The 26,950-nt window shown below is 45.2% G+C and overlaps 2 protein-coding genes across 2 annotated transcripts; one reads left to right on the top strand and one right to left on the bottom strand.

Moving 5' to 3' along the window:
- The first annotated feature begins 910 nt into the window (after positions 1–910).
- Positions 911–9,806, top strand: PARS2 (prolyl-tRNA synthetase 2, mitochondrial). Its single transcript, XM_084874632.1, has 2 exons — positions 911–1,012; positions 4,265–9,806. Exon 2 carries the CDS (start codon positions 4,294–4,296, stop codon positions 5,719–5,721), a length of 1,428 nt encoding a protein of 475 aa, XP_084730758.1. The 5' UTR covers positions 911–1,012; positions 4,265–4,293; the 3' UTR covers positions 5,722–9,806.
- A 923-nt stretch (positions 9,807–10,729) lies between these two features.
- On the bottom strand, positions 10,730–26,309 carry TTC4 (tetratricopeptide repeat domain 4). The gene is made up of 10 exons (XM_084874660.1): positions 26,076–26,309; positions 25,378–25,495; positions 24,211–24,372; positions 22,216–22,293; positions 20,666–20,790; positions 19,257–19,343; positions 16,244–16,458; positions 15,529–15,610; positions 14,117–14,199; positions 10,730–11,872 (listed from the first exon to the last, which is right to left on the bottom strand). The coding sequence occupies exons 1-10, from the start codon at positions 26,184–26,186 to the stop codon at positions 11,770–11,772; spliced, it is 1,164 nt and encodes a 387-aa protein (XP_084730786.1). The 5' UTR covers positions 26,187–26,309; the 3' UTR covers positions 10,730–11,769.
- Positions 26,310–26,950: the final 641 nt, after the last annotated feature.

Genomic DNA, 26,950 nt, shown 5'->3' with positions numbered 1-26,950 from the left:
CTGCCGGGACCGGTTTGGCTCAGTGGATAGAGCGTCGGCCTGGGAACTGAAAGGTCCCGGGTTCTATTCCGGTCAAGGGCATGTACCTTGGTTGCGGGCGCATCCCCAGTAGGGGGTGTGCAAGAGGCAGCTGATCGATGATTCTCTCTCATCGATGTTTCTAACTCTCTATCCCTCTCTCTTCCTCTCTGTGAAAAATCAATAAAATATATTAAAAAATATATATATATTTTCTGAGTGCCCTAGCTGGTTTGCTCAGTGGATAGAGCTTTGGCCTGCAGACTGAAGGGTCCCAGGTTTGACTCCAGTCAAGATCACCTGCCTGGGTTGCTGCTGGATTCCCAGTAGGGGGCGTGCAGGAGGCAGCTGATCAATGATTCTCATTAATGATGTTTCTATCTTTCCCTCCCCCTTCCTCTCTGAAGTCAATAAAAAATATAGTTTAAAAAATACTTTGAGTGAAAGTTTGACTTAGTGTCGTAAAGACTGCCTTTTCCCAATTGTTTAAAAAAATTAAAATTCTTTAAATGGAAAGCGTGTAAAATAATAAGGTAGATTTGAAACAACCTGGTCCATTGTATACGGATTACATGTACAATGTTACACTTTGCCTCAGTTACACTTTTGCCCGTGGTTCTCGCAGTTTGAGAATGGGGCGAGTCCTGGCAGGGGAGGAAACACCAGATTCAAAACCTGGAAGAAGAAAAAAAAAAAAAAAAAAGTCTTTGACCATAGAGTTACACCTCCTTACATCCTAGAGAAACTTCCGGGATGGTGATGTCTCCTTAGCCGAGCTTCCGGAAAGCCATTCACTTGTCTACAAGTTGGGTGGGGCTAGTTCCATGAGCTCGCCTTGTGATTGGTTAGAAAGGAGGGAGGCGGGGCTAGGGAGGACACTTCCCCTCACCATTACTACCACCACCACCTCCAACCCGCTCCAACCCGCTCCTGGCTCACGTGGGCTGGTCCGGCGTGGCGGTCTTGAGGACGCAATTGGCTGGACCTGCAATTGGTGAGCGTGGGTGACAGCGAGGACCGAGGAGCCCGCGGGAGGCGGCCGAGTGAGGAGAGGGCTCTGGGCGCGGACACCTAGGATCCTGGTGTCCGCTTTCCCTTGTGCATCCCGCCTTTAATACTTGTTTCCTGGTCTCAGTTTCCTCCGTGGAAAATTGAGGTCAGGACTTACTCCCTTGTCTGCCTCAGGTTGTTGTAACTGTCATGGTGTCTCTACCCTGTTTGCCCGAAAATAAGACAGTGTCTTATACTAATATTTTCTCCCAAAGTTGCGTTAGGTCTTATTTTCAGGGGATGTCTTATCTTTCCATGCACTAGGTCTTATTTTCGGAGGATGTCTTGTTTTGGGGGAAACACGGTAGATATGCCAGTCATGGAGAGACCCTCAGGGATCACCTGGTGACTGAGCCAGTCTTCCCGTTTTATATCTGGGAACACTGCGGCCCGGAAAGTGGAGTCATTTGACCCGATCACCAGCCAGCCTGGGCTGAGCCAGTTCTGAGAATGAGGTTTGGGGTTCCATGGCTGTTTTAGGCAGCACGGCCCCTGATGGAGACTTCGTGGAAACTGGACGCAGGGACGTAGCCTCCAGATGTGGCCCTGTGCTCCTCTGCCAGGTTGCTTGACACAGTGGCTTCACACCTCTGAGCCTCCCTCTCTGTGAATTGGGCATAATGATAATAGCAAACACTTTATGCACTTATTATATACCAAGCACTGTTATACCCACTTCATGCATAACTTCCCTGCTTGGGTTGCAAGGCCATTGTGAGTCAGAGGACCTTTAAAAAGGCATGTGCCGGACAGAGTAGGTGCTCAATGAAAATGTATGGGATGATCCAAAGACTCAGCCTCTCTACCAGAGTCTGGGGTGCAAGAAACACTGTATTGTCTGTGGAAAAATTGAGATATAATTATTTTCCTGTTGGTGTAAACTGAGGGGTTTGGGGACTGAGGGCTTAAGGCTCTTTTTTTTTTTTTTTTTAATATATTTTATTGATTTTTTACAGAGAGGAAGGGAAAGAGAGAGAGAGCTAGGAACGTCGATGAGAGAGAGACATCGACCAGCCGCCTCTTGCACACACCCTACAGGGGATGTGCCCGCAACCAATGTACATGCCCTTGACCGGAATCGAACCTGGGACCCTTCAGTCTGCAGACGGACGCGCTACCACTGAGCCAAACCGGTTTTGGCAAGGCTCTTATTTAAATTGTCCAGATAGCACCCCTTCACTTTGATCTTTTACTAATGCATTTGATAAAAAAAAACATTATGAACTCGTGGTTTAATGGAGGAATAGAGCATGAAGCGTTGTTCACTCCCAATCCTGGCACACAGCATCTTCTCAAAACCATGTTTGAAAATTGTTCCAATGTGGTCTATTATGAAGAGCTGTGTGTGGTGGGAGCACAGAGAAGGAAAAACTATGTCTATTTGGAAGGGTTGGAGAAGGCTTCTTGCAATAAGTGCATCTTGATGAATTGGAGTTGCTGCGGTAAAGTTGGCCTATTCTTGGAATGATGAGCAATTTGGGGCATGTTAGGGGAGTGGTAGGGTAAGAAGCTGGAAGAGATGCGTTGGGATCAAAATATGAAGAGGCTTTGGCACCATTCTGAGAACATTATGATGGGGAGAAATAATAGATTATAAACAGGAGAGATTGAATCAGTATATCTGAAATATGGAGACTGGACAGATAGGAATCAAGAATTGTTCAGTTCACTCATTGATAGACATTTATTGAATGTCCGCTGTATCCTGGCACCATGCTGGCTGTTGCAATATCACTTGGGACAAATGGACATGGTTATTGCCCACCTGGAGTTCACAGCCTAAGTCAGAGTGGGTGAACAGTTAGGTTTCTGCAGTTCTCCCATTGTGGCCCCGGACCAGCAGCATCAGCACCACCTGGGAACTTGCTAGAACTACAGGTTTTCTGCCTAAACCCCAGACCTACGAAATCAGAAACTGTGTGTGTGAGGCTTCACTGTCGGTGTTTTAACAAGCCCTCCAGGTGATTCTGATGCTCAGTAAAGTTTCAGAACCGCTCGTCTATTGTAATGTAACAAGTGGTATTGACAGGCTAACTCAAGGCTGAGGCAGTAAGGGTCAGAAAGGAGGGGGTGGACTGGAGAGAAATCTTGCTTTAGGAGGAGCCAAGAGCAAAGGCATTTCTGGCCTGGGCCACTGGCCTGAGGTGGAATCTCAAATGATGGAGTCAGGTGTGAACCACACGCTTCTTGCCTTCAGGACCCACGCTTCTCCATGCAGTCATATTAGGACTCTGTAGCAGCGCCTCCCAACCTTTTTCAGGCCATAGGCCACATAGAAAACGAGAGTATCTGTCAGGTGCGCAGGGGAAATGGATGAAGTTGCCTGAGGTTGGAGGGGCCAGCGGGAGGCAACCACGTGAGAATTCCAGCTTCCCAGTGCTAAGAGGGATCAGGAGGGCTTTGCTCCAGGGCTGAAAATCAGAGGTGCTCACTACATTTGACAATAGAAATCAAGAACCTTGGAAGTTTATACCCCTTGACTCAGTAATTTCATTCATTCCTGAAAACTCTCTTCCAAATATATTACGAAATAAAACCTTTTGTTTATTATAGACTGTGTATAAAGGAGAAAACCAACAACTTGCTGGTAGTAGGAGAATCATTCTTAATAGAATCAATGGATGAAATGTGGTACTCTCATTAGAAGTATGTCAATATTTGGTAAAATCATAGAGAAACCTACACAGGGCATCATCAGTGGGAAGCCCTCTGGAATCCAGGCTGCCTGGTGTCAGAGCCTGTGCGTTCGCCACCTGTGCATGCTCTCTTCACAGTACACTACTGTATTTTTGTAAGTGGGAAAACATGTATACTTTTTACATGGCAGTAGAGGGAAGAGAAGTATACTTGGATCTGCTAGCACATGTGTCAAACACAAGGCCCGCGGGCCAAATCCAGCCCGCCAGGCCTTGCAATGTGGCCCGCACCGCGCTGTCATCACTGCACTCCGCTGTCAGTTTATGACATTGTCAGTTTATGACTGTTCAGTAAACCATTCGGCCCGCGATTTAGGCTGGATTTTAGATTTTGGCCCCTTCTCTGATTGAGTTCGACACCCCTATGCTAGGGTATTCAAAATGAAAGGATTTGCATCTGCGGAATCAGTGGCTGTCTTAGAAGTTTGTTGGAGGCCAAACTGAGCTGGCTACTTCATAGTCAGTTAACACTTATTTCTGCACCGCTCATTTTTCTCCAGGCACAAGTGCTTCCCTGTGCCGGGGTGTCATGGAAGGGCTGCTGACAAGATGCAGAGCACTGCCCGCTCTGGCCACCTGCCACCACCAGCTCTCTGGGTACATTCCCCGCAGGTTTCCCCACTGCGCCCCAGGGAGAAGGAAGCGCTTGGTGCTGTCCCGCATGTTCCAGCCCCAGAACCTTCGGGAAGACCAGGTGCTCCCACTGGATGGCAGATCTGGCGACCTGACCTGTAAGAGCCAGCGGCTGATGCTGCAGGTGGGCCTGATCCACCCAGCAAGCTCCGGCTGTTACCACCTCCTGCCTTATACTGTCCGTGCCATGGAGAAGCTGGTGCGGGTGATAGACCAGGAGATGCAGGCCATTGGCGGGCAGAAGGTCAATATGCCCAGCCTCAGCCCAGCAGAGCTCTGGCAAGCCTCCGACCGGTGGGACTTGATGGGCAAGGAGCTGCTACGACTTAGAGACAGACACGGCAAGGAATACTGCCTAGGACCGACTCACGAGGAAGCCATCACAGCCCTGGTTGCCTCCCAGAAGACACTGTCCTACAAGCAGCTCCCATTCCTGCTGTACCAGGTGACAAGGAAGTTTCGGGACGAGCCCAGGCCCCGCTTTGGTCTTCTCCGTGGCCGAGAGTTTTACATGAAGGACATGTACACCTTCGACTCCTCCCCAGAGGCCGCCCGGCAGACCTACAGCCTGGTATGTGATGCCTACAGCAGCCTGTTTGACAGGCTGGGGCTGCGGTGTGTCAAGGTGCAGGCAGACGTGGGCAGCATCGGGGGCACGATGTCTCACGAGTTTCAGCTTCCAGGGGAGATCGGAGAGGACCGGTTTGCTGTCTGTACCAGCTGCAGCTTCTCGGCCAACGTGGAGACGCTAGACTCGTCTCAAATGAACTGCCCTGCTTGCCAGGGACCACTGGCTGAAACCAAAGGCATTGAGGTGGGGCACACGTTTTACCTGGGCACCAAGTACTCTTCCATTTTCAATGCCCAGTTTATTAACGTCCATGGCAAACCCTCCCTGGCTGAAATGGGGTGCTATGGCTTAGGTGTGACACGGATTCTGGCTGCTGCTATTGAGGTTCTCTCTACAGAAGACAGCATTCGCTGGCCCAGCCTCCTGGCTCCTTACCAAGTCTGCCTCATCCCCCCGAAGAAGGGCAGTAAGGAAGAGGCGGCTGCAGAGCTCACAGGGCAGCTGTATGACCACATTTCAGAGGCCGTGCCGCAGCTTCGTGGGGAGATCCTACTGGACGACAGGACCCATCTGACCATTGGGAACAGACTGAAGGATGCCAACAAATTTGGCTACCCCTTCGTGATCATCGCTGGCAAGAGGGCCTTGGAGGACCCTGCCCATTTTGAGGTTTGGTGCCAGAACGCCAGTGAAGTGGTCTTTCTCACCAAAGAAGCAGTCATAGAATTACTGAGCCACGTGCAGGTTGTCTAAATGCCCCAGCCACACCCTCCTCATGTCACGCCTTGAAGTTCATTCTTTATATATATATATATATATATATATATATATATATATATATATATATATATATATTATTGATTTTTTACAGAGAGGAAGAGAGAGGGATAGAGAGTTAGAAACATCCATGAGAGAGAATCATTGATCAGCTGCCTCTTGCACACCCCCTACTGGGGATGTGCCCGCAACCAAGGTACGTGCCCTTGACCGGAATCTAACCCGAGACCTTTCAGTCCGCAGGCCGACGCTCTATCCATTGAGCCAAACTGGTTTTGGCACCTTGGAGTTCATTCTAACGCTGCTGCCTTTCCTGCACTCCTTTCTGGGGCTGGTCTCTCAGAAACGGGGCAGCTCATGGATGATGAGCACATGTTAGGGAAACCAATTTTTATCCAGTCATTTTTGGTACTATTCGTATTTAAAATCATTAACTTGGCCCCTTTCTCTGTACTGGCCATGGTGCCACATACCATTCCTTTGATATCTTCTGTTAGGAGGCAGGGAGGCAAGAAAGAGCAGACTTCCTGTCCTGGCCCTGAGGCGAGTCACTTCCCTTCTCTCAGCTGTTTCCCATGTGTAGGGTGGGGGTGGCTGATGGCCAAGGCCCTCCTGGCTCCATTGTCTGACCACAGGGCGCTTGCTGCATACAGTTGGAGAGCAGGCCATGAGAAAATGGAATAGGTCGGTAAAGTCTTTAACAGCTGTCTGTCACTGGCTGGTTCCACGAGAGGTTCATGACAGACAGATCTGGTTGCTCTGATCCCCTTTAGTCTACATTACACAGAAAGTTGATATAATCAGCTAATGGCCCCAGTAGATCTCCTCTATTGAGGTGGCTCTGCACGGAGATCATGTTGTGACAATTGAATAAAGTCAAACTATTGGGATGAGCCGCACATGCTCATTTGAAACAATGGTGACATCTGCCATCTTAATAGTATTATGCGGTACCTTGTCTTGAGAGTCTTTCCCTTCTTTTTCTACTATGTCTACATTCCATTCCAAAAAAAAAAAAAAAAAGGGTGGGGGGGGGGAGGGTGTCCTGGGAAAGTATGTTTTAAACTTTTCTTTCACAAATAAAGGAGAGCAGGCTTTGAGTGCCATTATGACCTTATCCTCAGTGCAGAGTTAGATCCTAGAGCCATGGCAGGGGTGAACACTAAGGCCTCTGCGTGAATTGTGTGGAGAACGAGGAGCAGACTTGAGCGGCTACCGCGGAGCCACCTGCTCCCATTGCTCCTGCTCACCAGATTAGGGTCTCTATGAGTCCAAATCAAACAATCTGACAAGGACAAGCTCAAAGCCACCACCGCCTGAAAGCATACCTGACATCTGGAAGTGGTTTTCCCTCGGCTCCCAGCATTCTTCTGTTCAGCCCTTCTTGTTTGGTGGGCCAGCCTCCTATAGCTGATGGTCAGCTCCCTGAGGCTAGGGTCCTAGACTCTCCATTCCAATAATCACAGGCTGTTGTTGTTCCTTGTGATTAAGCCCTTATCACAGTGGTTGGCAAACTCTTTAGTTAACAGAGCAGCAAACCGCGGCTCTTGAGCTGCATGTGGCTCTCGAGCCGCAGTTTGCCGACCACTGTCCTAGGCGGATTCCAAGTGCACTGCAGTTCTTGTCTTGGCCAGCTGTTCCACCCGTCCTACAACTTCCAAGCAGCTTGTTACTGCAGGAGTAACCCACCCTAAGCACACACCAGCAGGTTCCCTCAGTAAAGCCTATGCCAAGCCCTGATGGCTCCCAGGCCTACCACGGAGCTCAGGCCCAGCATGTAGGTCAGGAGATGCGGGTTCTGACAGCAAACCTAGAAAGGCTGGACTGTGAGGCACTGGAGTTTACCCTTGGCTACACACTGGAATCACCTGGGTCCTACACAGAGGTCCTGCTTGTGGGGCAGGGTGTGGCCAGGTGTCAGGAATTAAAAAGCCCCTGGATGGTTCTAATGTACAAGTCCATTGAGAGCTCCTGGTGTGCGGGGAGCTGCCTTCTCTGAGCCCACTTTGTAGTTGAGCATTTCTTTAAATCATTTCGGTTGTACATTATCAGACTGATGGGAGCTCACTGCTTTAAATGGTCTGGTTTTTATTTTTTGGGGGGCTTTCCATGTGCCATTTTGCTGTGAGGCCTTTTATACACCGTTTTCAGTCTTTGAAACTGTGCAGGGGCAGTGCTGTTACTCCCAGTTTACCGAGGAGTGAACCTGAAATTCAAGCAACTTACTCAAGGATGCACAGCTCTTAAATATCAGAGCTAGAATCCAAATATTGGTAAAAACCTATGCCCCTCAGCCATACCACATGGCCTCTGCCTGTGCAAAAGTGGTTTCAGTAAATAAAGCTGAATTATTTATATCTAATCAAGTTAGCCTAAATAAACGAGAAATTAGAATTCGTGCAAATAGATGCATACAGTATATATTTATTTTTTATTTTTAAAATATATTTTATTGATTTTTTTTGCCTCCCTCCCTCCCTCCCATACATACTCTCCCTCCCCAGAGTTTTATGTCCATTGGTTGTACTTATAAGTTGCATATATATTTAAATTTGTACTCTATAATGAAGGCTAGCCAAATGTAAGCACTTTTTATTTATTTTTTTAAATATATATTTTATTGATTTTTCACAGAGAGGAAGAGAGAGGGATAGAGAGTTAGAAACATCGATGAGAGAGAAACATCGATCAGCTGCCTCTTGCACACCCCCTACTGGGGATGTGCCCGCAACCAAGGTACATGCCCTTGACCAGAATCGAACCCGGGACCTTTCAGTCCGCAGGCCGACACTCTATCCACTGAGCCAAACCGGTACCAGCTGTAAGCACTTTTTAAAACCAATTAATTTTAAACTCTCATTAAGTGTATGAGTTATAGAATGATTTGAGGATGATAGAGAATTCAGGAAGTCTAGAGTGGGAGGAGCACTTGGAACCTGCCTGTTGAACCTAACAGATGGGAACAGGCCCAAAGTAGAAATTCACCTGCCACATACCATCTGACTGGCAAAGGCCTGATTGCAGGCCAGGTGCTACATCCCCTAAGTTAGGCTACACCCCGTTGATCTTTTGTATTACGAGAGGTCTGATTGGATCAACCTTTGAGCTACAGAAGCCTTGTAGATATGAAGTAGGTATCTGTCTTCTGCTTTCCAGTAACTGGGAATGCAGTGATTTGCCAAGGTCAAGTTGGAAACCTAGGTGTCCTGATTCCTAAGCCAGTGTTTCTTGCAGTAGCCAGGAGCAGTATAATTTGTTGAAAGTTCCAAAGAGATATAATCCTAGATCCATCTCTAGCACCTTAGACAAATTACTTGCCTTTAGCGTGTCTCAAGATTTCTTCATCTGAAAGATGCCCTCATGATAATGGTACCTACCTCCCCATGTTGTCTGGCTGAGCTTATGAAATGCTTAACCCTTACTGTGCTCTCAGGAAACACTTCGCTCACACCAGATGACTTAGGAAATACCCCAATGGGGACTCAAGTGCAGCTGTTAACTTTATGTCCAGACCTGGATCTTGTTTCTTGATGTGATGCTTTACAAGCTTCCTGGGGAATGCTGCCAGCCAGAACCAAGCAGCACCTGTGGAACTGTTCTCCTTAGAGGAGAGACTGAAATATTCAAATTGTGTACCTTTCTCCTCCCTGAAGTTGCCAGTGTTACCGCTTACCATAAATTGATGAAATGGAAATGCTGGCAAAATAACAGGTACCGGCTGTATTATCATTGCTCATTCCTTGGGGAGATCTAGAAGCAACTGTCTGGGAAATATTTAGCAGAATTAATACTTGGGGACAAAGGTTGATGCATAACAAAACCATCATGTAAATCAAGCTTAGGATGTAAATCAAGGGCTCCATTATTCTGTGTTTAAATGGAAGAGTCACCTGCTGGGCTTTCCATAAAGAGCTTTGCAGAAATGTTGAAATTATCATTTCCTTAACCACCTGAGTGCCAGACCTTCCATTTCTACACCAAGGCACCAGAATGCTTTTTCAATGGGTTATTATGCATCCAAGGGTATGTAAAGTGTTTTGTTTTTTTTTTTAATATATATTTTTATATCAGAGAGGAGAGATAGAAACATCAATGGTGAGAATCATCGATTGGCTGCCTCCTGCACACCCCCTACCAGGGCCATGTGGCCTGACTGGGAATCAAACCGTGATCTGGTTTGTAGATTGGTGCTTAACCACTGGGCACGCCAGCTGTGCTTAAAGCTTTGTTTTAAAGTTAAAGTTTTTATAATTATGGGTAGTTTTCGATAATATGGAAAATATTTTTATGTTATTGTAAATCTAGGGAACAGCTGAAGAAAATCAAGGTTCTTTACTTGACTTAAAATAATGGCTTATAGCATAGTGACCCATACTCAGTTCAGACTTCTGGGCCAATTGATAGCCATGTGACCTTGTGCAAGTATGACCTTCCTCATACTCCCAGCCCTTTCTGGTCAGTAAAATGAAGACAACAGTGTCTGGCTAACAGTTAGTAAGTGGCAGCTGTCCTTGTTAGGCCAGTTAGCCCTTTGCATATGGTAGGTGGGTGGGTAGCGCATGTGGGCCGGCAGAAGGGGGTGGCACCTTTAGGCTCCCCACATTCAGACACCACTTTGGTGCCCACTCCTATTAGGCCAGCAGCTCTCAAGGCTTCTGTGAGCTTCCATGGGTTGTTGCTGAGTGTCGGGCCTCTTCCACAAAGTGCAGAGCTCTTACAGAGAGAACCAAGCAGGAGCCTCTAGCTGGGAAGCAAGGAAGAATGGCTCAACATGGCCTCAGCCGGCTTAGGATGGAAGCTGAACATCAGCTTCCTGGCCACAATCAGCCTAGTCCTTGTAAATAATCCACACCAAGTTGCCCTTCAAAGACAAGGCAGCACATGGCACAAAACCTCACATTAGTTCATTTTAGGGATAGCAGCTGGTTTCAGTTTAATGATGTATTAGTTAGCCTTGCTGTAGTAACAAACCCCCAAATCTCGGTACCATTACCACAAGCATTTATTCCTCTTCCATTTTACAATCGGTGGCTGAGGGCAGCTGCTGCAGCTCTGCTCCACTGTCTTACCATTCTGGTGCCCAAGCTGAAGGACAGCCCTAATCTGGGAAATAAGTTTTCATGGCGAAGGAGAAAGAACATGAACCTTTCACACCATGGCTCTTCAGGGGAGTACACTCCTCCCGGGGGAGGGGGGGGGGGCACTGCAAAAAGTCCCATGGCTACATGTAAGGACATATAAAGCCCTCTAGGTACAACTTATGACAGTGACTCAACATGCCAAAAGGTTTTCCAGTTTAAAAGGCACAAAATCCTAAAATGTGAAAAACTGGGGAAGAATTCAGACTTCACTGTCCAAGTGTATCATAGTCCGCCATCCTGCAGAGATCAGGAAAACTGGCAAACCTTTGAGGGGTTCTGGAGAATGCCAGATTGTTGGTGTTTACAGATGTAGAAACAGGACCCAGTTTTCCTGGCCCCATCTTACTCCAAGGTATCTTCAGTATTCCCACAGAGCAACCCTCCAAGCTCATGAAATAACTGGAGGTCAGTCTCAGCTTTAGTGTCTTAAATTACAGACATGGTTTGTATATATGCAGTTTGAGGGGTAGCTTCTCCAAAGCCTCTAACTCTGCAAAGGTTCAGACCGGGTCACTAGATCCTGAGTCAGTCCAGTGAGTTCCATGGGTCAGTTGCTGTGGTAACTGCAACACACGGTCCCTTCAGGGAGGGAGGCTGGTAGTTAGCACAGCTCAGAGTCCTTAAGGATGCCATGACCAAGGCACAGTTTTGTATCAACAGAGGAGAATGAAGACTAGCTTAGGTCCATCACTTTGATCAGAGCGGCTGCAGCTCAAGGAAGTCACCAGCTCTTCGCCACCCACGTGAGGAAGGACGGTCTCCAAGGTAACAGAAAAAAGTGTTGGATTCTAGGACTATGTCCAGCTGATTCAAGTATGCTGTATTCCGGGCAGAGGCGGATATGGGAGGAGATGCAGGTGCCTGGCTCCGCAGCCTGGCTCCGTCACTTTACCTGGTGCACCTTTCTCCCCTGGAGATAATTTCTACAAAAAGGAGAGGATTCCACACAGACTAAAAATGCTGGTGTCAGGGTTTTTACAAAGTACCTGCAGTGAATACAATAAAAGAGAGGAGTGAATTGAATTGTAATCATAATCATCCAAGGGCTTTCTCAACCACATTCACGGTGAACCTTTGGATGTGAGTCAACATTACAATGAAAGTTTAGCGTATTTATTTGTTGGGTTGTTTAAAAACCTGGCAAATTAGCATGATTCCGCCCCCTTATAACCTAGCCAGAACCTCGGCTAGTCCTCTAGCATTGGTGTTGGTGGCTAAACATGACAGAAAAATTACAAGAACATCTTACATTCATTCAATAGTGAATACCCAGGTTAAGCCAGGCCACTGTGCTGAAAACAGAGATTAAAAAACAAACAAAAACCACTGTCCATGCCCTCAAGCCCAAGAGGGAGGGAGATAATCAATCCAGGACAGCAAGAAACAACTGTGGAAGCACTGGTGAGGTGTGTTTCCCTCTATGGGAAAGAGGAATCAGGAAAGGTTTCTTGGAAATATCACGTCTGAGCCTGACTTTAATTTGGATAAGGGGCTGTGCTGGGGGCGTAAAGCCAGGCAGTGTGGGTCACTAGAATGCTGTTGTTGGGCATAAAGCAAACAGTAGGGCAGGTAGGAGAAACAGGCAAGGCCTTGGCCTCCCAGCTTGAGGGGTGTTAGCATTACCCACTGTGCTTGGATTTGGACAGAGGGGCCTGTACCTTGGCTCCAGTCCAGGGACTAAAATTTCCGGAAACCTGTCCTGCCTCTTGTCTATACCAGTCATTTACAAAGCAATGACTTCCAACAGCATTTACATTTTCTGAGAAGCATCAAATTGGTCTTCTCCACAAATCAGTCTGTTTTCTGTTTCGGGACACACACACACACACACACACACACACACCCCGCCCCTGCCTTCTTTAGGAGACAGGGGAGAGTAGAACTCAGGCCTTTAAAGAATCTAAGTAATTTTCTAACAATTAAGAGAAAAAAAAAACAGCTAAGAATTTGTCAATAAAATAGAAAGGAGATTTAGGGCCAGAAAAAATATTGCCAAGAGAAGTCACTAATTCACCTCCTGCTTGTCAACCCAAAACAGAAGCATAAAGAGCAGCTGGATATTTCCTATTGAGTCAGTCACATCAGCAATTCCCATCCAATCTGCCTCCTAAACCTCTCTCAAATCCATCCTCTATTTCAGGTCACACCATCAATAGTACACTTAAAATCTATAAATCACTTGCCTGGCCAGCGTAGCTCAGCGGTTGAGCATCACCAATAAACCAGAAGGTCATGGTTCAATTCCTGGTCAGGCCACATGCCTGGGTTGTGTGTTCAATCCCCAGGAGGGGGCATGTAGGAGGCAGCTGATGACTCATCAATGTTTCTCTCTCCCTTCCTCTCTGAAATCAATAAAAATATAAATTTTTTAAAAATTTGTACATTCCTGTATAAATTTTACCCTGTGGCTCCATACACCATCATCAGAATAGAGATCATGTTCCTTAGAACATTCAAGGCCTTCACACATGGCCTTAACCTAGCTCTCCAGCCTCATTTCTCACCACACCCAACCACATTCATTCCCCTAACACATCGGGCTCTTTGAACCTAAATGCAAGAGCATTTACTCAAAGCTCAGGGAAATTGGTCCAAAAATCAACTTACACATCTACCGAGGGCAGTCTTTATAGTCTAGGGACACCCCAAAGCAGAAGAAAGCGACAACTGCCAAATCCAACTGGCTGCCACTGCTAAGGAAGGTGCTCTTTTAGAGCAAGACCGTCCTTTACAGTTTACAAAAGCACTTTGTCTCCTACTCTCTCATCAGCTCTGAAATACCTGTAAGTACGTAGGCAAGAGTTATTATTCCCAGGCAGTGTGTGCTTAGAATCACACAGCCATGAAACAATGGTGTCTGACTTCAAGAGCTAATGCTCTTTCCTTACAACAAAATCAGGGAGGGGACAAGGCACAATTGGGAGCAGTAGGGCCAGCCCAGCTATCTTCAGATACAAAAACGACACAGCTTTTTCCTCCTCAGACCAGTCCCACTCAGGTGTCCCAGTCTGAGGGCGCCATGGCTGCAGTGCAATGACTCAGTATCACACTGCCACCGGTTTGGCAAATGGCTGGACCAGTCTCCATGGTTGCTATCGCACCATTTTATGTCCAGGGCAGAAGGCAGGAAGTACAAGGCAATTAATTAGCAGTGGAATGAGATCCTGGCTGGATCCCTGGAATGGTGGGTGAGCATCTTCCCTGTTCTATTCAGCCTCATGAAGACTCACCTGGGGTGCTGTAGCACCTGCAGCAAGGTGCTCTTAGGAGGCACCCGGTACAGTTCTGCCCTGTCCTCATCTTCAAAGTAGACCTGCAAGATTAACGGAGGAGTGGGAGTGAGATACAAACAATGGCTGCAGCAGCACCAGGCATGTTCAGGCCCAGTCTAGGGAACAGTTAAAGAGATGGTGATTGTTATTAGCTGAATGCCTCCTGCACAGAACTGTGCAATATAAAGCGCTCAGTCCTGCACAATGATACGAAGAACAGTATTACTGGCTCCATTTTCCAAAGATAGAACCAGGCTCAGAGAAGGGAAATAACTCACCATTGAAACCCGGACAATAAACAGACCAGCCAAGACTTAAGCACAGGCCTACAAGCCTTCCCTACCCTAACAATTCAATGTATCAAAGTTAATTTCCTGATTTTGATGGTTGATTGGGATTATGAGGGAAAATGTCCTTGTTTGTGACAAACGGACACTGAAGTATTCAGGAGTAAAGGGGGATGAGCTGGAATCTTTCTGAAATGGTTAGAAGTCAGACTCTTTATACTGTCGTTTGTGATTATTTTTTAATCCCAACAGTGGGATATTACTCAACCTTAAAAAGGAAATTCTAACACATGCTACAACATGGATGAACCTTGAAAATATGCTAAGTAAAATAAGCCAGTCCCAATGACAAGTATTGTAGGATTCTACTCGTATGAGGTACCTAAAGTAGTCAAATTTAATAGAGACAAAGTAGAATGGTGGTTTCTAAGGGAATGGAAAATAGGCAGTTAATGTTTAATGGGTACAAAGTTTCAGTTTGGGATGATGAAAATAGAGATGGATAGTGGTGATGGTTGCATAATGTGAATGTACTTAATGCTACTGAACTATAATGATTAATAGTTACATATATAATTTAATAACTAAAATTAAAAATGGCATTTTATGGTAAATATATGGAATATAAAATGATAAAGTTTATGTTCTGTATATTTACAATTTTTTAAAAAAGCAATGAATGTAAAAAAGGGGACATATAGCCGAAACCGGTTTGACTCAGTGGATAGAGCATCAGCCTGGGGACTGAAGGGTCCCGGTTTGAGGACATGTACCTTGGTTGCTGGCACATCCCCAGTAGGGGGCGTGCAGGAGGCAGCTGATTGATTTTTCTCTCTCATTGATGTTTCTAACTCTCTATCCCTCTCCCTTACTTTCTGTAAAAAATGAATAAAATATATTTTTTTAAAAAGGACATATATAATACTTTCAACAATAAAGATTAAAAAAGAGAGAGAGAGAGAGCAATGAAACCCTCTTCCCCCTCAAAACATCCCACAGAGCAGCGGTCGCCACCTGGTGGTCCATGAGTTCCGAAAGGTTGGTGACCGCTGCCATAGAGGAACAAAATAAAATTTCTCTTACCTCTAAATTATCAGGGCAGTATTTTTGCTCTAAGTCCCAAGAGGGTGTTTCACCAAACATCACGATTAGATGATCAATAAACCTAAGGATATAACATGCACTTTCTAGGTATCAATAACTCATGATCCACTTTCCCACATAACAGTCCCCACACATCAAATCAAAGATACCAAGAATGTATAAAGCACAAAATGCAGGTGCAAGCCGTTCTGACAACAGTGCCCAAAAAGTGTATGTGTATTACTTGTCCTAATATGACATAGTAAATTTCTTTAAATTAATTTTCTTTACATTTAAGCCTGACTCAAGCTTAACAACATTCCTCACATTTAGCCACATTCTAAGCATTAACCCTAGGAAATCACATGTTATAACTGCTACTTATATTTTTTTCTAATAAATATACACTTAAGTTACTATGCATGTACTATTATACCTACAATGATTTCATATCGCACCAGATACGTTCAAACACTGTACTGTGGTGTTGCACTTATTAGCCCCATCAGTACAGTGGTGAGACTGTGTCTGTCATTGCAAAGCTAGTTAGCAAAGGGAGAAATCAGCTATAGGATTCAGATTGTGCCAAACCAGACTGAAACCCTCTATACTACTCTCTTCCCTCAACCAAAAAGCCTTTAATGTTATCTCCCTCCTGCAGACTACAGGAAAAGAGCATGCAAGCAAGAGCACAGGGTTCCTGGCAAGTAAGTACCTGGAGTCCTCATGAAAAGCAGAGACGAAGTCCGACTGGGCATACTCCGGGTACAGAAAGAGCACAGGCCAGCTCAGTCTGCCCTGGTCATCTATACTCAGCCTGGTGCCATAGGGGTTCTCAAAGCTGAGCCCATCCAGGAGTGCATTCAGACCTTCTGAGGCAGAATCTTCATCCTCACTGGCAGCTTCAGAGACTAGCTTGATGTTCCTAGCCTGGGGTAGAGACAGAAACCTTATTGTGTGGAAGGATGCAAACCCCTTTCACAAAAAGGGAAACCATAACACTGCAAGCTTCCTGACGCATTGTCATTATCCCTGAGGCCTAGCACATAGTTGGCATCACTTGTTTTAACTGCACTTCCCTGAACATCTACCAACAACAGAGATGGGCTAGAGAGGGTTTCTGCCCTCAAGACCAGCTCGGGGTCTAGTGGGGAGCTAGCTATGGAAATAAGAACAATATACAATAAAAGGTAAAGCTTTGGAACTGCAGACCATGAAGAATTAATTCGTCTGGGCCTGGAGGTGATTGGGGGAAGCTAGGCCTAAACAAAGCCTGAAAGGCAGAGAAGTAGAAATGGGGAAGGTGGAAGGGCATCCCACCCCAAGGAACAGGTGCACAGAAAAGATCAAGAGCAGAAGAGTGTGGCATGTGCTTCAGTTTAGCCAGGGCATGGAATACTAAAAATAATGAGTCAATAATCTTGACTGTCTTATGGAAATAAGGATAAATCTAAGGTCTGAATAGTGGGGTCACCTCTTATATATGTGTGTGTGTGTGTGTGTGTGTGTGTGTGTGTGTGGAGATTCCTAAGACTACAAAGGAGGGGAAAATTACATGCAATTCAAATTGCCTTTGATGCTATCTCCTAAATGAGAGATTGGCAAACTTTCCCTTAAAGAGTCAGATAAGAAATATTTTAGGCTTTGTGGGTCAAATGGTCTCTGTTGAAGTTAACTACTCAATTCTGGCATTGTAGTATGAAAACAGCCACAGGTAACATAAACAGACAGGGCTGCAGTTTGCGGACCTTTACTTTAAGCTATTGCTAAAATACAGTATGTATGGCTTTGTGTATAAACTGTCTTTCGTACAGTGAAGTTTCTGAGATGCAGAGTTAGACTAAAGGAGAGAACCAAAATAAGGTCTGTGTACAAATATCTGGGCATTCCAATATCCTACTTTTAAAAAAAATGATCAAATCCCTCATTGTGGTCCTTGCTGGTTTGGCTCAGTGGATAGAACCTGAGGACTGAAGGGTCCTGGGTTCAATTCCGGTCAAAGGCACATGCCTGGGTTGTGGGCTTGAACCCCAGGGGACATGTAGGAGACAGCCAATCAATGATTCTCTCTCATCATTGATGTTTCTATCTCTCCCTCTCCCTTCCTCTCTGAAATCAATAAAGATATGTATTTTTTAAAAATCCCTCATTATAAAAGATTAGATCGCAAATCAGGAGAATTCCATTTTGTTTATCCTGTTAATACATGTTAGCAGATTGCTTATTGTGAGGAGGGACTAGTGGAGTGCATCTTAACCCTTTGCACTCCGAACCATTCTGGACATTGGCTACCGGCTACTCGACGCTACTTTGCGAAACGTGCGTTGAATTAACTCAATTCCCCGTAATCACTAATAAACTGCAATGTCCCCTGAGAGGGGACATCCGAGTGATATGCTAGAATTCCGATATCCCCTGAGAGGGGACAGCGGAGTGCTAAGGGTTAATAGTGTGAAGTTCTCAAAGTCAAGAAGTCATTTAAATGGGTGCACAATTCAAATCACCAAAGAATGAAACTAAGAGCCTACCCCACACTTTTCAAAGCAGGGTTATGTCCATTGTGAAGACCAAGACCAAGCAAGCCAAGTCTCACCAAGTGACTTGCTCACCAGGTAAAAAGCAGGGTTTGGATCAGACTACATTCATTTAAACACAGTGAAGCCCACCAGTTTGGCTCAGGGGTTGAGCATCAACCTATAAACCAGGAGGTCACGGTTTGATTCCCACTCAGGGCACAGGCCCGGCTTGCGGGCTCAATCCCCAGTGTGGGATGTGCAAGAGGTAGCTGATCAATGATTCTCTGTCATCACTGATATTTCTCTCTCTCTCCCCCTTCCTCTCTGAAACCAATAAATATATATATATTTTTAAAAGAACTGGATGATTATATCTTCAGAAACTCAGGTTCTTGAGAGAGAGAGAGAGAGAGAGAGAGAGAGAGAGAGAGAGAGAGAGAGAGAGGGAGAGAGAGAGAGAAAGAAAGAAAAAGAAAGAAAGATAGAAAGAAAGAAAGAAAGAAAAAGAAAGAGAGAGAGAGAGAGAGAGAGAGAGAGAGAGAGAGAGAGAGAGAGAGAGGGAGGGAGGGAGGGAGGGAGGGAGGGAGGGAGGGAGGGAGGGAGGGAGGAAGGAAGGAAGGAAGGAAGGAAGGAAGGAAGGAAGGAAGGAAGGAAGGAAGGAAGGAAGAAAGAGGAGAGGGGCAAGCCAAGACTCAGCAGGTGACTTGCTCACCAGGTAAAAGCAGGATTTGGATCAGACTACATTCATTTAAAACACAGTGAAGAGCAAAGCCGGTTTGGCTCAATGGATAAAGCATCGGCCTGTGGACTGAAGGGTCTTGGGTTCAATTCTGGTCAAGGGCATGTACCTTGGTTGTGGGCACATCTCCAGTGGGAGATGTGCAGGAGGCAGCTGACCGATGTTTCTCTATGTCATCAGCTAGCAAAGCAAGAGCAAGTCCTACCTCAGAAGGCTACTGTGAAGATTAAATGATGCTTAACCCATAGCAACTATTCAGTATAGGTTACCCGAGACCAACATATGCACACAAGTGGGAGAGCTGACTAAACACTTGGAGTCGGACTCCAGAGCCCCTTCATCATGAAACTTTATCAAAGCAGGAAGAAAATGAACAAATCCATTCAGGTAAAGCATCCCAAGGAAGGATCCCAAGAGACTTCAGGATTCTTGGGTTTAGCAAGACCATAAGGGCCTCAAGTTTGAGAACTTACTTTGATGGCCTGGAGTAAAGCCTCATTCTGATTCTGCTCCTTCTTCTCTTTCAGCTTTGCTTTCCTTATATCCCTCTGTTGAGTCCGCTGAAAATAAACTCAGATGCATCAGCTCTAAGGAACTTGCTTCCTTATGTTATCCCAGCCTGCTCATAAAATTACTACCTCTGTTCTCTATCCAATACAGGCTCCTATGTCAAGGGATACCAGTGGTGCACATTAAGATGGATGTTCAATAAACATTTAAAAATCTACAGTTCCTATACCCAAAGATTCAGTTCACGGGAGAAGGGGTGTGGTGTGTGTGTGTGTGTGTGTGTGTGGTGGACAGACAAGTAAAAGATCTGTGATGTGTTACCCTGGCAACGTGAACCAAGTGCTATGAACCACAGAAGAGGGAGTAACTGACTCTGCCCTTTTGAGGAGGTGGTTTTAGATATATGAGGAAAAAGACGAAGGAGAAAGACCATTCTCGGTAGAGACTGACATCAAATGCATACCACTATGGGCCTTTTAAAACTGCCACCTTTCTTCTCTTGGTTTAGTTCTTCCTTTTCCAATGTATTCTTATTTTACTTATTTATGTATTTATTTACTTTATTGATCATAATAGTGGTACTGTACACAGCATGTAGTGGTGATATAATCTCATGGCAGGATACTGTCCAGTTAAAGTAAAGATATTATAGTGTCTTATTAGGCATTTAAATTTGTTGTTTGTTGAACGATTACCAATCATCCCATTTGTTAAGAGGCTTGCTTTGTGCATGAAGGAGGAGCAAAAAGAATGGTGACAGCAAGCAGAGGGCTGCTTACACCTGGAAGACTTGGATACCACCTCCCAGTTAGAGGAGTACCTTGTCTTGCTCTGGAACACATGAAAGATATCAGTCTATAACTTATCTACTTTTGTCTCTAGTGATTTATACTTAGCCTCCTTTAATTTGGCCAACCTATCAATTGCACTTAGGATAGAATCAATTCTCTCCAGTAGCTGATCTCTGATTTCCTTTATATCAGTTAATATATCTCTGGTCTCTTCACTTGACTCACTTCCAGGAGGCTCTTTTTCTTCCTTTTTACTCTTGTCATTTGTAGAGTCAGTACATGTTGACATTCCTTCCATCCTTGTTTCTGTTTCTATGGCAGCTAAAGATAGGCCTTGGGTCAACACCTGCTGTGGTTTATCATCCAGGAATGCTAGTGGGTCTCTGTATGGAGGTCCGAAAGGTAGACCTGCCTGATGAGGGTTCGTACGTACGTCTTGGTCAAAACTTTTTGGTTCTTGATTTTTGTTTTTAAAGAAGAAAAAGTTTACAATGTCCAAAAAGACACAACCTGGAGAATGCAAATTTGTTATTAATGTTAATTAAATGCCAAGTGGCTACTTTAGTCTGTCTGCCACCAACCTTTAGTCTGTCTGCTTTAATCCTCATTTCCAGAAGCTTCTTCTCTTTGGCATCTATCTGCAGCCCCTCGTCACACCAGTTCACAGCCTCAGCAAAGTTTTTCAGTTCCAGATGGCACAAGGCACCTGCAGAACCCAGAACTCTCAGGACCCATGGACAACATGCAGGGAAAGAGGCCCCTTGAGGAAGAATCCCTACCTCGACCAGCCACTAGCCAGCTCCCTGAAGAGAAAACTGATAAGCCCCTTGTACTGTATTCCCAAGGCTAGAAGACCATTTTTGTATCTTAGATCAAAAGGTCTGTAGGGCCCTCACCTCAAAACTCCTGTGAGACTCCCTAGTCTTAAGGACTCAAAGTGGGGAAGGCTGCAGCTTAGTGGCAAAAAGCACAGGCTTTGGAATCAGATCTGGCTGGAAATCTGGCTCAGTCATTTACCAACTAGGCATTACACAAAGGACTGAGCACTCTGAGCTTCAAGTTCAAATGAGAATAAAGTCCATCTCAGGTCATTTTTCTAAATGGAGTCAGAAAGCAGAATCTACCTCAGCCACTAGTCAAAGCAGTGCCAAGACCAAAGACATTAGGTCTCTCCTAAAATTGTTCTTGATGGCTACCAGTTTAAGTTGCTTCTCCTTTAATCATGCTCAGTTTTCTCCAGTTAGCCAGTTAGGCTTTCCACAGAACTTCTAAATATGAGAACAATAAGTGCTGAAATGTCAACAGGATCCAACTTCATCTTCCAAAGATAAACTGATACTCAGAATGGGTGGCTTGCCAAGGTCACATAGTAAGGTAAAACTGACATTCAATCGAGGATTATAGACTTCCAACATGACAGTCCCACAGGACTCCATTGAATTTACTTGCCAATTTTTGTTCAGTACCTTCTTTCCCTTTGAGAAACATGAATCTATCTATCACCCCCAATCATAAATATCTAAAGAAGCATAACTTCGATAAAGCATTTTAAGTTGGTCCATGAAGATACAGGGAAAATTAATATTTGAGGAATCAAAAAGTTTGCAAAGCACCTTTGAGCTTCTTTTTAAAAAGGTTAAGTATAAAAAGTAATAAAAAGCACTATTATTACATAGAAAGGTCAGACTACAAGAAAAAAAAACAATCGGGAACATCTCAGCCTCAGAGTTATCAGCAAAGGTTCCATAACTTATCTTTTAATTAACATTAACATGACATTTCAAGATTTCACTGTTCAATCAACTAATTTGGAAAAAAATTAGAATGTGACTTTTGGAACTGCTTTAATTAATTTTATTCTTTATTAATACGAAATGAGGAATTTCAATTTCTCTACTAATTCTTAAAACACAAAGGGTTGGATTATTTTCTGGAGAATTTTTTTTTTTTTTTAAATGGCATGTTGCTATTGATAAGGACTAGGAACTTAACATCAAGATTCCAAAAATAAGGTAATTTCATTAGTATTTTAGCAAACCTTACAAAATGTCTCAAACCTTAAAATGTCTCAACTTCTGGTACCATAGTGCTAACTTTTCCTTAATTACTATCATAATTCTACAAGACTTACCTCTTACTATTGCTTTAAGGTGGCAGGGTTTTAGCTTTCTGGCAGCTGTCACATCATTGAGAGCAGAACGAAAATTGCCTGATAAAATAACATGGTTTAACATCAAAATATTTTCAAAATTTTATGTGTAGAGACAAAGACACTCTTGTACAACCTTGAATAATATAGTTAAAGCAAATGTTTTTAGAAAAAAATATATAATTGTGCTCATCAAAAGCCTTAGAAACGTTTAAAACATCAGGCAACTAACTCACCAACTACAGATGGCTAGCTAGTAAGCACATGAAAAGATGCTCAACATCAGGAATTAGAGAAATTCAGATTAACATGAAATTGGTAAAAATGAAGTTACGTAATATCCAGATATGAAAAAAAGGCACTCTAATAGTAAATTACAGAGCAAGTTAGCATGCATTTTGTGGATACATTGTGACCTAATAATATTCTTCTAAGAATTTATCCTACACCTTGCATAGTTGCTATGAGGCCAAGAGGGGTAACAAATTTAGAGAAATTAAATGTGAAATGTGCTTTGTAAGCCATACCAGTGACATATTAAAGAATGGGTGTCATATTTATCCATTTGCTCCTCTGGTGTCCTCACACACACATTTTCTTTTCCTTGCAAGGGGCTTTTGTTCTTATTAGCCCTATAAATTGCATCGTTTAAGCTCCCCAAAGAAAAGAACTATGTAGCTCTTCTTCACAGTGCAGTGCCTAACACACACAGTCAGGTCTCATCTCTATGACGCCAGTGCCTGGCACAGAGTATTAAACACTGAATGCAGAAAGGGTATTCCTCCAGAAATCAGAAGGCTGGGTTTCTGGTCCAGGTTCTGGCACTGAAGAAAGGGTCCCTCTCTGGGCCTATGCAAATTGAGGGCAACGGCTACCCAACTAATCTTTAAAGTTCTACACCACTTTTATTTTTATCTTTATTGATGTCAGAGAGGAAGGGAGAGGGAAACGTTAATGATGAGAGAGAACCATTGATCGGCTGCCTCCTGCACACCCCACACTGCGGATCGAGTCCTCAATCCGGGCATGTGCCCTGACCAGGAACGGAACCATGACCTCCTGGTTCACAGGGCAACACTCAACCACTTAGCCATGCTGGCTGGGCACTACTCTTACTATGAAAGAGGCTAAATGAGAAAATAGTTTGAGTACATGATGGTTGGGGAGAAACTGCTCAACGGTGATGAGTCCCAACAGATTCATCCCAGCTATATTATAAGGCTTATTCTTTCCCATCCCCTCAGAAGTGCCTGGTTTCATTCCTCGGTCCTCTTATTTACATGGGTTTAAAATGACCAAGACTAGCCACCAGCAAATAATCAGTATTTCCCAAAGTCACACCTACAGAACAGTACTGCATATTAGTGTTACTTGAAGATGGGCTTTACAAAACTTGAGAATCATAAGGTAAAGTTCTTTGCTGTAAGTTGCCTCAGAGCCTTAACATACTAATGTACACTGCAAATCCCCCTCAGAGAAGCAGCACTTTCCAAACTTTTCCAAAGAATTTTTTCCCCCAAGAGTCCCACAGAATACTCTGAGAAATTCTCCCTTAGATAATATGGTTTCATACAAAGATCTCAATCCTTTTAGCATCCTTGGGAAGGCCAGACCAGAGAGGAGGAAGAGGAGACATTTTTTTGAGGGAATAGAAGCATGTGTGCTAAAAAAAATCCCAGATCATATCAACTCATATTAAGATATTTGATGCCACTCATTTGCTTCAGATAGCAAAAAGTATGCATTCTATCTGGTTTCTCTTTTCACCAGTCTACCTGGAAGATCAGGGTCCATGCAGCGGACCACTGGTGGTCCGTGATGTCCGAAAGGTTGGCGACCGCTGCATTAGAGTAAAGAACCCAAGGTATCTGGATAAGTAGCCCTTTTCCCTGACACTCTCAAACTCTCCGCTAGCCATCATGATAGCTTTATCATAAGTTAACTCTTTTGAAAGCACTCAACAATGAAATAAATTACCCAGATAGTACTGTGCTGCTGCCCGGTTGGTGTAAAGAACAACATTCAAATCAGGGTCTGCACATTTTTTCTTTAAGCCTTCAGAATACGAAATCACAGCTTTTTCATAGTCTTTTTCTTTAAAGTATTCATTGCCCTCATCTTTATAGGTCTTGGCTTGTTCTGCAAAGAAAATAAGAAATAATATTTATTTTTTAAAAGGCTCATGTTAAAAATATTCTAAATCACGCAACAATGAAACATAATAAACCAAATAAAAGAAACTAAAAGGGAAAGAAAACTCAAAAATTAAATCCTATAAAACTGGGTATTGACATGGAAAAATAGTCATGTGTGTGTCATGCTACAATCAATTCCAAATATTTTACAAGGGAGATTATTATTAAGTGCTTACCCAAAAAGAAGCATATAAAAAGAACTACCTCTTAAAGAACTTTCTTTTTAGTTACAGAAGAAATGGGGGGAAATTATACTCTTTCTCCCCCCCATTTTGCTTTATGTTCTTTTATTACCTAGAATACAAATTCCCTCCTCACCCTAGTAAGAGTCTACACAATTGTTAAGATTCAGTTCCAATTTCTGGTCCACTGTGAGCCCACTCCTACCTCTGCCCTCAGTATTCCAGCAGCACCCAGGATGTAGCTACATGTTAGCACTTACCACACACGTTTTATCCTAATTCTTTTTTTTTTAATATATATTTTATTGATTTTGTACAGAGAGGAAGGGAGAGAGATAGAAACATTGATGAGAGAGAGTAATCAATCAGCTGCCTCTTGCACACCCCCTACTGGGGATATGCCCGCAACCAAGGTACATGCCCGCAACCAAGGTACATGCCCTTGACCGGAATCGAACCTGGGACCTTTCAGTCCCCAAGCTGACGCTCTATCCATTAAGCCAAACCGGTCTCGGCTGTCCTAATTCTTTAGGTCCTAAAGTTTAGGACAATCTGGCTACCACTGGGTCATGACCTTTGAGGGCAGTCGTCTTCATCCCTCTATCCCTAAGGCCTAGCATTTGGTAGGTATCTAAAAGAAACGGTAGGTGGAATAAGTAGTGACAAGTTATCTCAGGCTAACTACTACCTGTTATAAATCAGAACGACTCACCCTTGACCTCCCTTCTATGGAGACACAAAACAAACGTAAGAGTCATGGAATATACCTTCTGGAGGTCGCTCGTCATCAAAAATAATTGACTGGAGGCAAGCCAGGTCAGGATTCTCCTTGGGATCAATTTCTGACGGTGCTTTCTTCATAAAGAGAGGGATCTTTTCAAATTCCTGGAGATGGTTAAGAGAAGAATGAACTATACACACGGGATTTGCCACTGAGCAGATCCAACTCTAAGTCTCTACATCCAAATGTTCTTACTTATCATGATTTGCAAAGCATCACGATTGGCTGTATGGCTCCCTATCCAGGCCTCGGTTTCCAACTGTAAAACGCGTGTAGAATCATGATCTCTAAAGCCTCTTCGGTTACCACATTCTTACCAGCGCGGTAGTGACCCTCACTCACTCACGGAGCGCTCGGTATCCCGGCGCTTCGCCGCCCTCACTCCATCTTCGCCCCCAGCCTCGGAGGCTGGTGCTCCAGTCCCGGCATCTGATAACCCGGGGGCCGGCTCCCAGAACTTAAATAACTGACCCAGGACCAGAGCCACAGGTAGGTCTGTCTGTCCGACTCCGAGGCCTGGACTCCCAGATGTACTGGCAGGCTAAGAAGGCCCTCGAGCCCTCGAGGCTGACTTCTAACACTGGGTAGAGACCACCGTCCGCCGGCAGCGCAGGGGCCGGGGCTGGGGGAGGCGGGAGCCCGCGCGACGCGCCCACACGTGCGCGGAGCCCGTGGCCCGCCTACCTCTTCCCAGCGGTCCTCGCGGAAGCGGCCACGGTAAGGCTGGCTCTGGAACTTCTCCAGGAACGAGTCCTCGGCGTCCTCGGAGGCGGCGTCCGCCTCGGGCTGCTCCATGGCACCTCCGGGACCCCACCGCCACGGCCCCGAGGTCCCCGCGCGGCTTCCGGCGGGGCGGGTGCCCTCCCCTAAGTCCTCCGGGCTGGACAGCGCCGGCCCGCGCGCCTGGGTTCCGCGGCGCCGGGGGCGTGGCCTGCCCGGCTCAGCCACACCCCCCGCGCACGCACCTGCGCGCCCCGCCCACCCCTCCGGGTGCCGCAGCCCCGCCCCCAAGGCTTTGGGTGGTGGAGAGACCCAGCTACCCGCCGAGCTCACTGCTTCACTAGCTCATTTGTGTAGCCGGCTGACATATTTCTTGAGCTGCTGAGCTCCAGGCCTGTTGCAGTGGCTGGGGAAACAAAGCAGATAAAATCCCGGCCCTGTAGAAGGTGATAAGGTGGTGGGGAGGACAGACAATAAAATAAAGTGGGAGAGTTTATCATGTGGTAGCAAAATCTATGGGCGAACAGTTTTAAACCTGTGGGCAGTCACTCAAGCAAAGGAGGAAGCCTGGAGTGAAAAGGATGGGGGGGGGGGGGGGCGGGAGGAAGAGGACTATTCCCCACGGAGGCAGGGCGGAGCCCCAGCGAGGGGAGCTTTGGGGGCGGGATGCTTGAGCAGAATGAAAAAGGAGAGGTGAGAGGATCATGGGCCCTGATTCTGAGGACCAGGTTTTCCTCAATGCAATGGAACCTTTTGGAGAGTTTGGGGAAAAGAAGTGATGTGATCGGATGTGTCAATTTCCAATATTAACCACCTCGTATCCTCACCGCTGAGATGGA

The sequence above is a fragment of the Pipistrellus hanaki genome (assembly GCF_964339955.1).
Source record: "Pipistrellus hanaki genome assembly, chromosome: 2".
Classification (NCBI taxonomy): Eukaryota; Metazoa; Chordata; class Mammalia; order Chiroptera; family Vespertilionidae; genus Pipistrellus; species Pipistrellus hanaki.
Note: the sequence above shows the minus strand (reverse complement) of the source record. Positions and strands in the feature narration are given on the sequence as shown.

Excerpts from the sequence above, each read along its gene's own strand:
- PARS2 (XM_084874632.1), top strand. The coding sequence starts at position 4,294 with ATGGAAGGGCTGCTGACAAGATGCAGAGCACTGCCCGCTCTGGCCACC.
- TTC4 (XM_084874660.1), bottom strand. The coding sequence starts at position 26,186 with ATGGAGCAGCCCGAGGCGGACGCCGCCTCCGAGGACGCCGAGGACTCG. Across the intron at positions 22,294-24,210 it reads AGCAGCACAGTACTATCTGG|GCAATTTTCGTTCTGCTCTC; the intron begins GTAATTTATTTC and ends TTATTTTATCAG. Across the intron at positions 19,344-20,665 it reads TTAAAGCAGACAGACTAAAG|CGGACTCAACAGAGGGATAT; the intron begins GTTGGTGGCAGA and ends GTTTATTTTCAG.